We start from the raw sequence: 15,139 nt of genomic DNA, 5'->3' as shown, positions 1-15,139 counted from the left end.
ACACTTCTCATATTTCATACCTGCTGATCATGTTGGCTGATAGTACCCAGAGGCATTTCGCCCACTTACTGAGCCTATTTTCCCCCCACTGTATTGTGTAACAAAATTAGTGCAAGCTGGAGTTGGAATATGGTAAGAATTTATGTTGGGACAGATATTAATGACTGTGCTGCTTCTACTGTGGTGGAGTGGAAAAAGGTAGAAATGTGCATAACGTGAGATGCTGGCACATGAGCGTGTCAGTCAAAGCTGTCTGTTGGAGAATGTGTGTGTTTTCCTTACTTTTTAGGAGCAACAAGGGAGCCATGGGAAACTCTGTCACCACTATCTTACACAATAACTACTCTGAAAAGCCCCTCACCCCTAAGAGCTCCAACCAAAAGCCCACTTTTAAGTAAGTCGAGGGGAAAAAAAAGCAAACCAAACGAATTGTTCACATGACATTGCTTCAGTGACATCCTCCATGCACCATGTGTGGAAAAATATAACAAATCGATTCTTGATGTCTGTCTTCTTTAAGTAACATCCTAAAAGCCACAGTGAATGACGAGGCCTCGCTGGAAAATGGCTCTCTCACCAAGTCCCAGAAGAACTTCTCCACCTCTAACAACAAGACCTCCACATCCACCCAGCGCGGTAGCCCCTTCCTGTCCCGCCGCAGAGAGGTCACCGAGGAGGAGGCTGAGAGGTTAGAGTGCACCTGATCCAGTTATAGGTTATAATGTGATATGAATAGCACATATAGTACGCCCGTATTAGATTTTGGCACAGTCCTTGTACAATGGTAAGATTATTGGGATTATTTCTAAAGGCTTTTTTGGTTTTTCCCTGTATGTTTCCACTTTACTCTAACTTAAAAAAGTTGCACCTGACTACACCTACTGGTAACTGTAGGTACCCAATCATATGTTTGCCCAGTTTCACATGTTATATCAATTGCTTTGTTGTTATTTGCTTTGTTTCCCCTGTATAGCTTAACATATGTATCCTTTTAACCTTACTGTCTGTCCTTTTTTTGTTGAATGTGAGTTGTGTTCAGATCTTTGGTGGTGATAGTGCACCTTAAATAAATATGACTTGCTATCATAATAATAATAATAATAACTTTCTTTATATAGCACTTTCCTAAGACACTTACAAAGTGCTCTACAGAAGAAATAAAACAAGACAAGGCAAAAATGAGAATAAGACCAAAGAACGTGAGCAAAGAGGAGGTAGCAATGATAAATGAATAAGACCAAATAAGTAGGAATAAAAATAAAAAAGTATAAATAAATAAAAACAAAAATCAAAACATCTGTAAAAGCTTTCATAAAAAGAAAAGTTTTCAGACGAGATTTAAAAGAAGCTAGAGACTTGGTTAGTCTTAGTTCAACAGGAAGAGAGTTCCATAGTGTGGGGGCTCTAACAGCAAAAGCCCGATCACCCTTTGTGACAAACCGTGACCAGGGAATAACCAGCAGGTCTCAATCTGCAGATCTTAATGATCGAGAGGGCGTATACCCAGTCAATAAATCAGAAATGTATATAGGAGCAAGACCACTTAAAGCCTTAAAAGTGAGCTATAAAATTTTAAAATCAATTCGAACTGTAACGGAGTCAGTGTTAGTCCATGGGCCAGACGATATTTCGGTACACTCAAGGTGGCAAAACTTACTTATCATTTTTGAAAGGATCCATGTCTGTAGATGATATTTTGGTATGATAACCATTCCTGAGTGGCAGCTGTATCACAGTTATCAGCTCATGAAGTTAACCACCCGCTAAAGTAAATTGCATTTTAGACGCTGGTGCATATCCTGGTTTAGCCTCATGGTCAGGACATTTTTCAATGTTCTATAATATTGTCTTTGGTATCATTTTAAAGGGGACCTTCTTAGCTTTCATTCAAGCCCTGTTGTGGATATTTCTCACAAATATAGAGGTCACTTGAGCTCTTCAACCCGTCAATAACACACATCTTTCTGCAATTTTCGCCTAAACTATATACTTTCTTTTAGCCCTGTGGCATCTAGGAATATCAGGGACACAAAACACAAAAACTGGAATACTCACAGGACTGTAAAGATTCAGGAAATGTATAATATACCCATACTATTTCATTGTGTGAGGTGATTGTGAGCCTTAAATGAGAACTAGACCAAAGCCAGTTAGGTCACAAACTGGTCTCTATACATTTGTTTAAATACACAATCAAAATACATGATAAAAAGGAATACCATAGTGAGGTAATTAACTATTTTAATATTTTAAACAACATTGACATATACATATACTTAGTCAATGATACATGTAATCCCATATCATTAGTGGGTATATGTAATGGTAATGGGTAGGGTAATGGGTATATGTGAATATGGTTACATTATTGTTATCAAGCTCTGGGTAACCAAGTCCAGAATCAACATCCTGTGCATCAATAGACTACTACCACAGTAATACCATCAGAATCATCACACTGTCATTCATCAAACTGCTCGTTTCTCTCATCATCTGACTCCCCAAGTTCAAAGTCCAGTTCTGGACCATCCTGCTGTTTTTGGTTACTGCAGGTCTGTAACCTGCACATGTCTGTGCATGGAAGTCCATTTGACAGGCACATGCAGCTTGGCATTTTGCATGAATGCACACACTTGCATGTTAGCATTTCCAAGACCACATCTGGTGCAGGTGGGGAGCGCATCCAGTAAATGGCCAGCTTGCCTTCATCGTCTGTCCATCCATACTCAGTAGGGCTTGGCACCACAGGGTTAGCCTGCAGACAGCACTTCCATATTGCTGCCTGATAGTTGGCTCGTTGAACATGCATAAAGAGACAGTCTCTACATGGTGGCAGCTGGCTGGACTCAACCTCTCCCCTTTTGGTGCAGAAGAGCTGGTAACGCAGTTTGTTCACCTCAGCAGTGCTGCTATTAGCAACATACATCCGACAGGTGAACTGCTCAATTTTCTGGAACAGCTCATCACTCACATTCCATGTCTGTCCCAGTTGACTAAAAGTCTCTTGGCAGGAAGTGTGCTTTCTCACTATCTTCAGGGCATTCAGCTTCCCTCGACCAGCGAATGCACTGACAGTGTCGCAGCCTGTGAAGGCATGTAAGCCAATTAGGCTGTCACAGATGCTGTCTCCAAGTGAACTTGCCAGTTTGGTGATGTCGACAAACCGTGTGCGGTTCTGAGTCCCACACTTCTGGTAGATGGGACAGGTGATGTCCTTCTGGAAGCCAAGACAAAGCACCATGACATCAGTGTCCTCAGCTGTGATGATAACTGACTTTGAGCCCGCATTTGCTGCATGCAATGCATGCAGGAGCAGACGGGTGTCAGCTTCTTCATGTGTGGAGTGCAGTTCTGCTGCTTCCTCATACCCATCTTCTGTCAACTTGTAGCAGGTTTCCTCACAGGTCATGTACAACACCTTGCCATGCAGCATAGCTCTGTATCGTGGGAGTTTCCACTCTTCCACCAGAAACTTGATGAGACTGGTCTTGTTGGAGGAACTGCACAGAAATTTTCTCCACTGCTGGACGTGGTTTCCCCCTGCAAGATTCTTGTACTGGAGAGTGATGTCTCCACCCCGGTTCAGTCGTTCAGCATCTTTGATCGAAGTCTGGTGATAGACATCAAAAACAACATCAATCCTCCCACTCTGTGCTCCCTCGTGGAGGACCTGGGTCAAGGCTGACTCTGCCACCTGTGCAAAGGTTTTGTTGTTGCCATTCATTTTTTGGACCAGGCTCATCCCATCAATGATGGAAGTAGATGGGATTGGGATGTCTTCTGCAGGAGATACATTCTTTTCAAGCGCTCTGGCAAGTGCAGCCTTGTTTGTTTTTCGTAAGGACCCATCAGCATTTGCCAGTGCCCATGGTAGTGGGCCCAATGGGTAGGCAAGGACATCCTTCAGATTCACCTTCCTGCTTTCAGCCACCAGGATCATGTGACTGAAAAGGTTTCTATCTGCCTTCAGAACCACATCCTGTGCTTTCTTTCCATGAGCTTGTTTTGTGCTGACATTGGAGAATGTTTTCAGACTTTGCTTGGTCATCTTGTCGTGGAATTTCACAGGTGGTGGGTCTGCATCTAACCTTGTTTGCTGGAATGCTTGGTAGGCCTCTTCTCCTTTCTCAAGAGCTCTCAAGAGATCTATGGTCACATCAGGTGGAGCCATGTTGCCAGTGGAGAGGCTAACCAAATCAATCTCATCAGGGGACATAGGATTGAGCCAGTTATTCTCCATAAGGTCCATGAGAGACTGGACATCTGCTTCATCTCTCTTGATCCTTGGACTCTGTAGATCTGGATGAGACCATTTGCACCTGCGTTGACCTGTCAGGTCTCTCAGCTGTCTGAGGTACATGCTTCTATACTCAGCTGTGAGATAATATTTGGTCACAGCTCCTGGCTTCAAGCTGAATCCCTTTGTCCCTCCAGCTGTTTGGGTGTCTTTGTTCACCGTTTCTTCTATAGCTTGGTCAACAGGGATTCGGCCAAACGGATTGGTGGAGCCCAGTTGGACTGAGAAGCCTCCTTCCATGAATTCTGTGTACACATCTGGGTGTGTGATGGGCAGCTCAGACATCTGGGCGTAGTAGTAGGGGAGGTAGCGTGCATACTTCATCCTGTCATAAGCAAAGCACCATGGGATCATTGCTCGAATGCTAGCCAAGTGTAGCATCCAGTCTCCCTCTCTGGATGCTCGGATGAGCCCCAACAAGATTTCAACCATGTCCAAATAGGACATCCAGAAGTTCGAGCGGCTGCCGTTTCCACCTCTAAGGAGCTCACGGTAGACTTCAAATAGATCCATGATGCGTGTACAAGAGCTGTTCTCGAGGACCTCCTTCAAAGCATGTTGTGAGACTTCTTTCCCAAGGCTGTCAATGGTCTTCAGTGTGTCATTCAGGTGAACCATGTCATTCCTGTGAGTTTCTTCCAACCAGGACAGGAAACCATTCAAGGTCAGTCGCATGAGAGCCTCATACAGGAGCTTGTGTAGTCGCACTGCCCTGTTGTACTTGCGGCCATCCATAACACCAGCAATTGAGCCTTCTGCAATCATGCCAGACTCAATGCAGAGGTCTTTGAGTCCAGCATCTTGGAAACGCTTTCCTATTATTGCCAGCAGTGTGCAGATGGTGTGGAATACCCCAAGCCTAACGATGATATCATGGAACTTGTCATGGTGTTTCCATGTGATCTCGACAGCCTTCGCATACAGGGCTTGGTCAAAGACACAGACAGTCTTCCTCAGGCCTAAGCACTGCATGATGCTCAGTGACTGGTTAAGCACCTCGTTGACAGTAGACATTTGTGTCGCTGGAGCATTGATGGTAGGCAGATAGCCTATATTGTCGGGGATGACCGTCATCTCTCCTCGAGTCAGGATGTTGAAGCCTGTCCAGCTGCTGACTGACTGTTCTTCTTGTTGTGACATGCGTGCTAGGACCCAAAGAAGGTTTTTCTCTCTGGCAAGCTTAGTATTGGCTGCAGTATCGGCATCTGACTTTTTGCTTTGTGGTGGCCCTACCCGTTGTCCAGCATTGTAAGTTGGTAACATTGGTGGGGGTCCATCGATGCTTCTTTTCTTTGTTTTGGGAACAGTGGGCATGGGTTGGACAGGAAGTGGGTTGACTGGCTTTGCTTGCACAGCAATCCCATTGACTCTGTGAGATGTTCCCTCACCACTGACAGTTTCTTCAAGACGGTCGATATTGTCCCAGGCTAAAGTTGTGAATATGCCAGGATGGATGTTAGCTGGAAGGGCAATGCCACTCCCTGATGATGAGAGTTTCTGGAGACACAGGGCAGTGTTGATCTCTTCCATCTGTGAATAGGACACACTGTGACCAAGTCGGTTGAGGATGTTTATCAACTCTACATTTCCTGTCAACGATTTGACACTGAATGGCAGAACAATGTGCTTGGAAGGCTTGGTATTTCCACATGTCACTGCATATACTATGTCATGGCCAAATGACTGCAGAAGGCACTGCACTCTCTGGGATGCATGATCAGGATCATTTGAGCCTGTGAGTAGAGAGTACAGGAAGATAATGAGCGACTCTGGAATGGTAGGACATTCTGCTTCTGGTTTGACTTCAGGCGGCCAGGTTTGAGGAACATCTTGACTTTTAATGTCTGCTCTCAATTTGATGGCTGCTTTGGCTATAACATCTTGTGCACTGACACTTTTCAGGGTCTGCAGCTCCCTTTTGAGAGACTGATTTTCTTTGGCAAGTTCCCTCATGGACAAGTTATCGGGATAGAGATAGAGATAGATAATTTTCCTTTCTCATCAGGGAATATCTGCAAGGCTCCAGCAAACTCACTCTCCAGGTTTCGCCTTATGTGCTTCTTGGTTGATTCCTTGACTTGGGCAATGCCTTGGGAGTTCATTGAAGCTACCAGTCTAGAAGAGAGATCAGTCATTGTCATCACTTGAGGATTGCCAAAAAGCTCCATCCTGATGAAGAGGAACAGCTCATTGTATGCCTTATTCACAGCAGCTTCATACTGGGCTGCAGCATCATCATCTTCATTGCTGGCAACCTCTCCTTTGGAAACCTCTTCTTTGGTGTAAAGTCTATAGCATGACCTGTGGTAGTGCCCTTCAGCTGCTACAAGGTCTCTACTCACAATGGCAAGGATTCTGCTGTCCCTTTTCTTTGTGGCTGCACTCCTGATCTTTGCATCAGCTCGCAGTTCTCGACACTGCACCAGTACTTCTCTCGTATTCTGTCTCTTGGAATATTTGCTGTTTTTCTGACAAAATATGCACTCTGCATCATAAGTCCTAGATGTACTTGGAGCATGTCGAGCTACTCTCTTAGATTGTTTCTCTTCAGCAGAGACACAACTTTTCTTTTCTTTTGCAAGGAGGCCATCAAGAATTTGCTTCATAGTGAAGATACTGCGACACTTTCTGTGGTAGTAGATTGCTGGAATCTGTCCCTAAGGAATGTCTTTTGCCAGTTTCAAAACTGGTGCATGATTTCGTATGTGAGCTGCCCTGAGCAGAGTTCTCCATGAGTCGACACTTTGTAGTGAAACCAGCTTATCTGTATCATCAGAACAGTGGATAATGCACTCCACCCGTGGGCGCTTTGGTATTGGGTAAAAACTTGCTTGTTCACCAGTGGCCATATTCAGTCAGTTTTCACCTGCCACATACAAACAAATACATGTAACTTAGGTGTATGAACACTACTAAAACAAAGTTTACTTTGCTTCACCAGCGTCATATTACCATTATTTATCTTACATAGCCACAAATAGATACATTACCTAGTTGCTATGCAACAGCTGTATTTTGTCCACATGAGGCCGCTAAAATCAACACAAGATGAAAGTTCCTCGTAGCCACTTTAACTAATCATATTAACATATACATTAAAAGAACATGCTAACATTATGGGAAATTAGCTTACAATCTTCTCCAGAGTGAGACAAGAAGATAGATACCAGTTTCCTCTATATGTGTTTAGTAGAAAGCTATCTGGCTGCACGTTAGCCTAGCTTAGCACAATGAATGGAAGTACACAGTACTGGTTATCCTTGGTTGTTGGCCAACTAAGAACTGTCCCAGAGTTTAAGCTAGGCTAATCAGTACCAGGGGTGTTGAAATGCTATATTTGTAAAAATCTGGGCAAATACACAATCGTGAGAGGCACAGAAACAGGTTTCCTGAAAGAAAAATGAAATAGCTGCTCATTTGGAAAGGTTATCATGTATTATTTTACTTCTGTTAGTGTACCAAATAAAATGGCACCAGTGAAGTTGTGTCACCTTGGGTGATATCGATATCTGGTCTGACCCATGGACTAACTGGCTTTGGTCTAGTTAGTTTCTTAGTAATAATGCCCTTCTAATTTAAGGTTCACAATCACCTCACACAATGAAATAGTATGGGTATATTATACATTTCCTGAATCTTTACAGTCCTGTGAGTATTCCAGTTTTTGTGTTTTGTGTCCCTGATATTCCTAGATGCCACAGGGCTAAAAGAAAGTATATAGTTTAGGCGAACATTGCAGAAAGATGTGTGTTATTGACGGGTTGAAGAGCTCAAGTGACCTCTATATTTGTGAGAAATATCCACAACAGGGCTTGAATGAAAGCTAAGAAGGTCCCCTTTAAAATGATACCAAAGACAATATTATAGAACATTGAAAAATGTCCTGACCATGAGGCTAAACCAGGATATGCACCAGCGTCTAAAATGCAATTTACTTTAGGGGGTGGTTAACTTCATGAGCTGATAACTGTGATACAGCTGCCACTCAGGAATGGTTATCATACCAAAATATCATCTACAGACATGGATCCTTTCAAAAATTATAAGTAAGTTTTGCCACCTTGAGTGTACCGAAATAGGAAATTTTGGGCTCTGGCCCATGGACTATGTAGGGAGGCAAGCACAGGAGTGATATGGTCATGGCTCTTTGTCCCAGTAATGAGCCGAGCAGGGGCGTTTTGTACCAGCTGCAGATGCTGGAGGGAGCCCTTGCTGATACCTGAATAAAGTGCATTGCAATAATCTGATACTAGATAAAAGCATGTACAACTTTTTGTAGATCAGCAATTGATAAAAATTACCTAATTTTAGAGATTACCTTGACTTGGAGAAAGCATGACTGAATAGCATGTTTGATTTTTCAAAACTGAGGTTAGCATCAAATATTAGCCCAAGATTCCTAGCAGCCTGCTTAAAACTACCTGACAGACCACCAAGATTAGCACTAAAAGGGCTAATGGAATTTGGGGGACCTAACAGAATGACCTCAGATTTATTGTTAGAATTCTCTGTTTGCCAAGTGTTATAACTTCTGTTTTTGTATATGTATGTGAAGGTTCATTCAGCAGGTGAACCAGGCAGCAGTCACCATCCAGCGCTGGTACAGATGCCATGTTGGGAGAGGGCAAACCAGCCAGGCAGCCCTCAAGTGCATCCTTGCCACCAAGAAAAAGGTACCCATCCTAATCCAGCTTTCTCAAACCCACCCGTCATTGGCTTTCTTCTGCTACAGGTGGCTGGGCCCTAATCAAGCTCAAATTCCTTTTTCATTTTCCTTTTTCACCTCTGCAAACTAAAGGCAACAGTTCAAACGATTATCAGTTTCACACACACACCAACTTGCCCTGTGATGGACTGGCGGCCTGTCCAGGGTGTCTCCCCGCCTGCCGCCCAATGACTGTTGGGATAGGCTCCAGCATCCCCCGAACCTAAGTAGGATAAGCGGCTTGGATAATAGATGGATGGACACACACACACACACACACACACACACACACACACACACACACACACACACACACACACACACACACACACACACACACACACACCAACTTAATGCTGCTATGAGGAGTTTGGGATATTTGTTGACTTTGTTGTATACCCCTGTGGACAAAAGTGGTAGTGTTTCACGGAAGAAAGACTTCATTTCACATAAGCATTGCCTCATGTTCAAAGATCTATGTACTTTCGCCCTCTGGTAGCTCATGGTTTATTTAAGAACAGAAGTAGTGGTGAAAGATGTAGCGGTGTTTTGCAAAAACAGATTTGCATGATATACAACAATGAAGTAATGTATCTCACCCAGAGACAAGCATTTGGAATCAATATATTTCTGAGCTTCTCACTGATGGCATTAGAATGAAATTGAGATCGATAAATAATCAGTGTAAAACTCCTCATAGCAGCTTTAAGCACAGTCCAGCATATCGGCATTACCAGGGGTTCACTTTTCTTGCTCGAACTCACACACGTATCTCTAGTTATTGTTGTACAAACCACTTGTTATTTTCAACTGCAGGAACAAGAACAGAAAGCCGAGGAGGACATGTCTCCAGAGAGGCAGCAACAGCAGAAAAAGAAAAAGGAGGAGGACAGAAAACGGGTCCGTGAAGAGAAGGCTCGTCTGACTCGTCTCGCAGCTATCCATGTAATGATACCAATCAGCTACATTTATGTCACAATAACATGTAAAACTTTAGTTTATAGAAACTCTAATTCATCCTTATGTAACACCCGTCCCATGTAGCTATAAAAAAAATCTGTTATGTGTAGTAGTACTGTGGGCAGGGCCCACAGCCCCGGGGTTTCAAAATAAATGGCGCTATTACCTGTATGCTCTTAAACTATTTTAATGGTACTCGCTTTTAAACTAAAATAACTGGCGGTGCCTCCAAATAAATTTATGATATATAATAAAGACATATCACTTAGATTTTGGTTTCGTCGCTTGTCCTAATTTTTATCTATCCTTTTAACAGTTATTAAACATTAATTACCTATGAGCTATAGCACAAAAAGGTGTCTTTAAATGTAATACCAAATTATGGTAGGCTATTTATTTATATAAAACAGAATTTCTCAAAATCACATCATGAATAAAGACAAATAGGACTAAATCCCATATATGAATAAACAAAATAATATCAAATAACATCAATCATAGGCACACACTCACTCTGCAACCTACGGTCAACCCCCTTGTAAACCAAACCCCTGAAGCAGGCCTGAGTCGTGGCTTGGGAGCGTAGAGGCCTAGAGACCATAGTGGCCGCTTCACTACTTGGTCACACAAGCAAAATAAAAAGCACGCGCTCAGTACTCACAGATCCAGGGAACATTTAGAGGGGGACAGACGAGGGGGAACTGGGTGATGGGCGCTTGGCAGAGCGCTGAAGAAACAGCAGCGAAGAAACAGCAGCGACAGTCAAACAGCGCTCCAACAGAACACAGTTCTCCAAAGTGGTCCGACGGAGCTGTCCTCTCTTACAGTCCCAAATCATCCGTCTCCTGAATCAAACAGATCAGCTAAGCAACAAGTCCATACACCATTTCGGGGCGAGCTAGCAATAGCTTGTGTAACCGGTTATTTTCTTGCCCCGTGCGGGATTTGATACGGGGTGTACTGCACCACAAGGCGACATCACTAACCGCTCGGCTAAAGGGTCAGACCCGTTAGCTAGGGACTAACGTGTCTTATTAGTAGTTTGCAGTCGTCACCCTCCCCAGAAGCGCGCCCTCCGAAGAGACTTCTGAGGATCTGCACACTTCCGGATCCCACCGCTGCCACCAATGTAACCGGTTATTTTCTTGCCCGGTGCGGGATTCGATACAGGGTGCACTGCACCACAAGGCGACATCACTAACCGCTCGACTAAAGGGTCAGACCCGCTAGCTAGGGACTAACGTGTCTTATTAGTAGTTTACACTTGTCTTAACCAATTCTTCATAGCTGAGCTAACTGCTATTATGCTAATACTAATGGCCACTTGCAATTAGCAGCACAATGCAAAGCTAACGGCTATTACGCTAATGCTAATGGCTACTCGCGATTAGCAACACAATGCGTTTTTACACCATAACATGTAGTCACAGTACGAAAAGCAATACACAATCTCATATTTGCCTCTTGCAGATCACAAAAATCCGAACCTTTTGGATAACTGTTCGTCAACCAATAAGTTAGGTACACATTTGCTCTGGAACAATCTGCACTGTTCACTTGACGGTGACCATTCACTCAGCTTACAACCAAGCCCCCCCATGTCAGAACATGCCAATTAAAACAAAGGAAAACATAGATTGACATAATGCGGCTAATTGAGTTGGGTTTTTAGACTGACTACGCGTGCTTGGTTCTGTACATATTAAGCAAACTATGCTCATCTGCATAAACTCTAACTTTTTTTAAACTGTAAAGTCTATTTTATCCTTCCATATACGTTTTTAACATATTTAAACATTATGAACTTAATTTTTAAAGCTATTTATATCCTAAGTGAATTTTAACCAAATGTATATGAATTTTAGGCGTCTAACTGAATTTTAGCCATTTGTCTAAATGCATTTTAGCCAGGGCTGCACTTATCCAAAACCAAAGCCATTACGTCCCTCTGATGTTGTAGGAATTGCAGCAGAAAAGAGCACGACAGGCTGCAGAGGCACAACAGGTAGTTGAGGGAGAGCTGGACGGCCTCAGGCAGAGCGGCAAGGTGGGCCGCAAGAAGACTCCCAAGATCTCTCCTACCAACAATCGTCCCACGTCCCCCAGCAACAACAACCCTACATCACCCAGTCACGTCAAAGCAAAGAACACAGGTTTGTTTTGTGCCCAGTTTTCTTTTTTCTTTCTTTCTTTATTTCAATACACCACACTTGTGGGAAAAGTTATTTTTGAATCTGTTTGACATTGATATTGGTCATATTAAGCTTGCTCATTGTGTCATGGTTTGTGCATTTCCACAGACGCCAACGTGAATGTTGTGGCTGACCATGTTGATGTCACAAACTTCAGAGCCATTTCTCCAGCACTGTCCAATTGTAGAGGTTCCCAGTGCTCCCAGGTAATGAATGTAAATTGTCCTATTGCTTCTTTTGCATTATGGTATTTTTGGCTGGACCAGCTGGCGGGCCAGCCCTACAAACGCGACTGACTGAGCAACCACGTTAGCGTGACTGACTGAGTGATCAAATTAACAATTGGGCCACTGGATCAGACGACCTTTGACGTCACTGAAGTTACACGATTGGTCGGCCGAGTACTGAGAGGCATGAGGGAGAGCGCAGAGTTAAAGCACCCCAAATAACAATCACTCTGACAGAAGACTCACTGGCGAAATCACAAAAGGGTTGCACAGCGTTTGCTGACAAAAAGAAATTAATAATTCTCAAAGCACCCGCAAAGGGTGAAATGGACCCCTAACTGTGCTGTCAAGCAAACAGCGACTCAGTGCTATTGTGCTATTTGTTCGTATTTAAATTAGGTAATATGCATGCATTTTGCACTAAATTGGCCCCTTTCTATGCAAATTAGCCTCATTGCAAAAAAAAAGTCCAATTTACAAACACCAGCTTTAATAGCCACATGCAGTTAGAGTTAAAATTATTCGCGTCTTCAGGGAGTTGGTGGTAGCTGACACGCAGACTTTCCAGTGATTATGGCAGCAGTGATTGAAGCCAAGCGTGCTCGTGAGCGGATATTTTGCAGGAGAATATCACTTTTTGATTTAACTTAGACTGAAATCATTCGCAGATACAGGTTACCAGGTCAAATAATTCATGTGATACTTGATGACATAAAGGATGATGCTGAGCCTGCCTACTATGTTCCTGGCACAAAGCCACCATTTTCCATATGAACTGCAATCAGATGCAAAACAAGGGCAAATTGCACTCAGCTGCAAAACTTGGGAGTTTTGCAGCTGAGTTGGCGTGTTTTGCCCATGCAAAACACGGGCGTGTCTGTGCTGTAATATTCACGCAATATCTTTTGTGAATCGGACCTTGAGACGGGACAGATAGCAGTTGCATGTGATGTGCAATTCATGGTGCTCTCAGCGGCCGCAATGCATTCTTTGTAAATTCACCTGTCAATGCAGAGTGAGTCTTAGGAAGAACGAGAGACATCCACAGATAGAAATGGATGAAAGAGAAGGGGGCGTTACCAGATAAGTAGAATAGTTACATCCATCCATCCATTATCCAAACTGCTTATCCTGCTCTCAGGGTTGCAGGGATGCTGGAGCCTATCCCAGCAGTCATTGGGCGGCAGGCAGGGAGACACCCTGGACAGGCCGCCAGGCCATCACAGGGCCAGATAATTATTATTATTAAATATCGTCACCTTCTTAAAATAATGGCCTAAGTCATATTTTCAAGTTTTTCAAAAAACAGAATAAACTGAAACTGAAACAAAATTTGTCAGTTTATTCTGTTTTTTTAAAAACTTGAAAATATGACTTAGGCCATTATTTTAAGAAGGTGACGACATATGTCTTATCAGTAAGATATCAGTTAAAGTAATCCTCTGCTACATTATAGGATACATTTTATTTTAGCATTTATTGGTAGTATTCATACAGTCAGTCGATCAAGCAAGAAAGTCCAAACCCGATCTTTTCAGGCTTTTCACACAAATAATGTCTTTCTACTACTCCTTAAATACAAATAAGGTATTTCTTTATTCTCAGGTTATAAGAATAGTTACAATGACAATTAAATTGAGTTCTCTTTCAAATCAAATTCCAAGATATGAGTGGAAAGTATTGTTCTTGCAACTGCATTTATAACCTTTTTTTTACTCAAACATAGCTTAACCATGTCATGTCATATGCTACTTCAGTACACTTAAACAACAAATACTACTGGGACCACGAAAGAAAATTGCAGATGAACATTTAATATCCAGGAATTCACACTAGAGACTACCACTGACTATCCCTCTAACAACTGGTCACAATTTCAAACATTGACCATACACGGTCCAGCCATGTACTTGGTTTTAACCTAGTCTTATTTTCTGTGCATTCAAGTGAAACATCTTTTGTAACCAGGCAATCCATATCTCTTTAAAAACTATTTTGGATCTTGAGCCCAGCCAATAAATCATTTGTTTAAACAGTCAGTCACACCTGATTCTATATAGCCTATGTTGTACACTAAAATTCAATGTAGTTAGTTTTTCATGAGCAAGTTTGAAATGTAGAGGAAATGGTAAAAGGTTAAGCAAGAGGGGGAAAAAAGCAGGTACAGTGGGAGAGCATAGATAGATCATGATAAGTATAAGGAAAAAAATGGAAGAAACAGACCCAATTAAAAACATTTTAACAAAGCAGGAGCAGGCTTTTTGGACGCATCCTTTGACATAATGATCAAAAATAGGTAGAAATTCATCTACCAGAGCCAATGTTGAATGGCAGTCATCATACCCAGGACTTAGGCCCCTTTCACATCAACATGTTTGTCTCATCTCTGGTACTCCAGGAGATCCTCCAGAGGTCAGTGAGCATGGAGGACCAGCGTCAGGGTGCTCTCTCCAGCAGGGCCCAGTCTAAGACCACCCTGAACGAGCTTTTGGACACCCTGAAGCTACTGGAGGAGGAACCAGAGAGGCTGTCAGAGCCCAAGAGCTACCGCAAGGACAAATATGCTTGGATAGACGAGGTGAGGCTTCCTGCTGTATCACAGCATATTTATTAATTTTAATGTATGGTTGCTTGTAGAGTTTTACGCTTGTCACCCTGAAAACCAGTATTAGTTTTCCACTAGAGGGCGGTGTTGACCATCCTTATTGCACGATGTAAATCCCTTGCTTCAGTATGGAAACGCCTTTGCTGTCGTGAG

At 42.9% G+C, this 15,139-nt stretch overlaps 1 protein-coding gene across 3 annotated transcripts in view; it reads left to right on the top strand.

The window, feature by feature from the left end:
- Nucleotides 1-15,139, top strand: part of cep131 (centrosomal protein 131) — a 38,110-nt gene that overhangs the window by 4,860 nt on the left and 18,111 nt on the right. For all 3 annotated transcript variants that reach the window (XM_056296853.1, XM_056296854.1, XM_056296856.1), the window contains 7 exons: nt 290-394; nt 521-688; nt 8,853-8,970; nt 9,819-9,947; nt 11,923-12,115; nt 12,263-12,360; nt 14,780-14,959. In XM_056296853.1, the coding sequence (XP_056152828.1) occupies nt 290-394; nt 521-688; nt 8,853-8,970; nt 9,819-9,947; nt 11,923-12,115; nt 12,263-12,360; nt 14,780-14,959 (991 nt within the window). The remainder of the gene's footprint in view (nt 1-289; nt 395-520; nt 689-8,852; nt 8,971-9,818; nt 9,948-11,922; nt 12,116-12,262; nt 12,361-14,779; nt 14,960-15,139) is intronic.

The sequence above is a fragment of the Lampris incognitus genome, chromosome 17 (assembly GCF_029633865.1).
Source record: "Lampris incognitus isolate fLamInc1 chromosome 17, fLamInc1.hap2, whole genome shotgun sequence".
Classification (NCBI taxonomy): Eukaryota; Metazoa; Chordata; class Actinopteri; order Lampriformes; family Lampridae; genus Lampris; species Lampris incognitus.
Note: the sequence above shows the minus strand (reverse complement) of the source record. Positions and strands in the feature narration are given on the sequence as shown.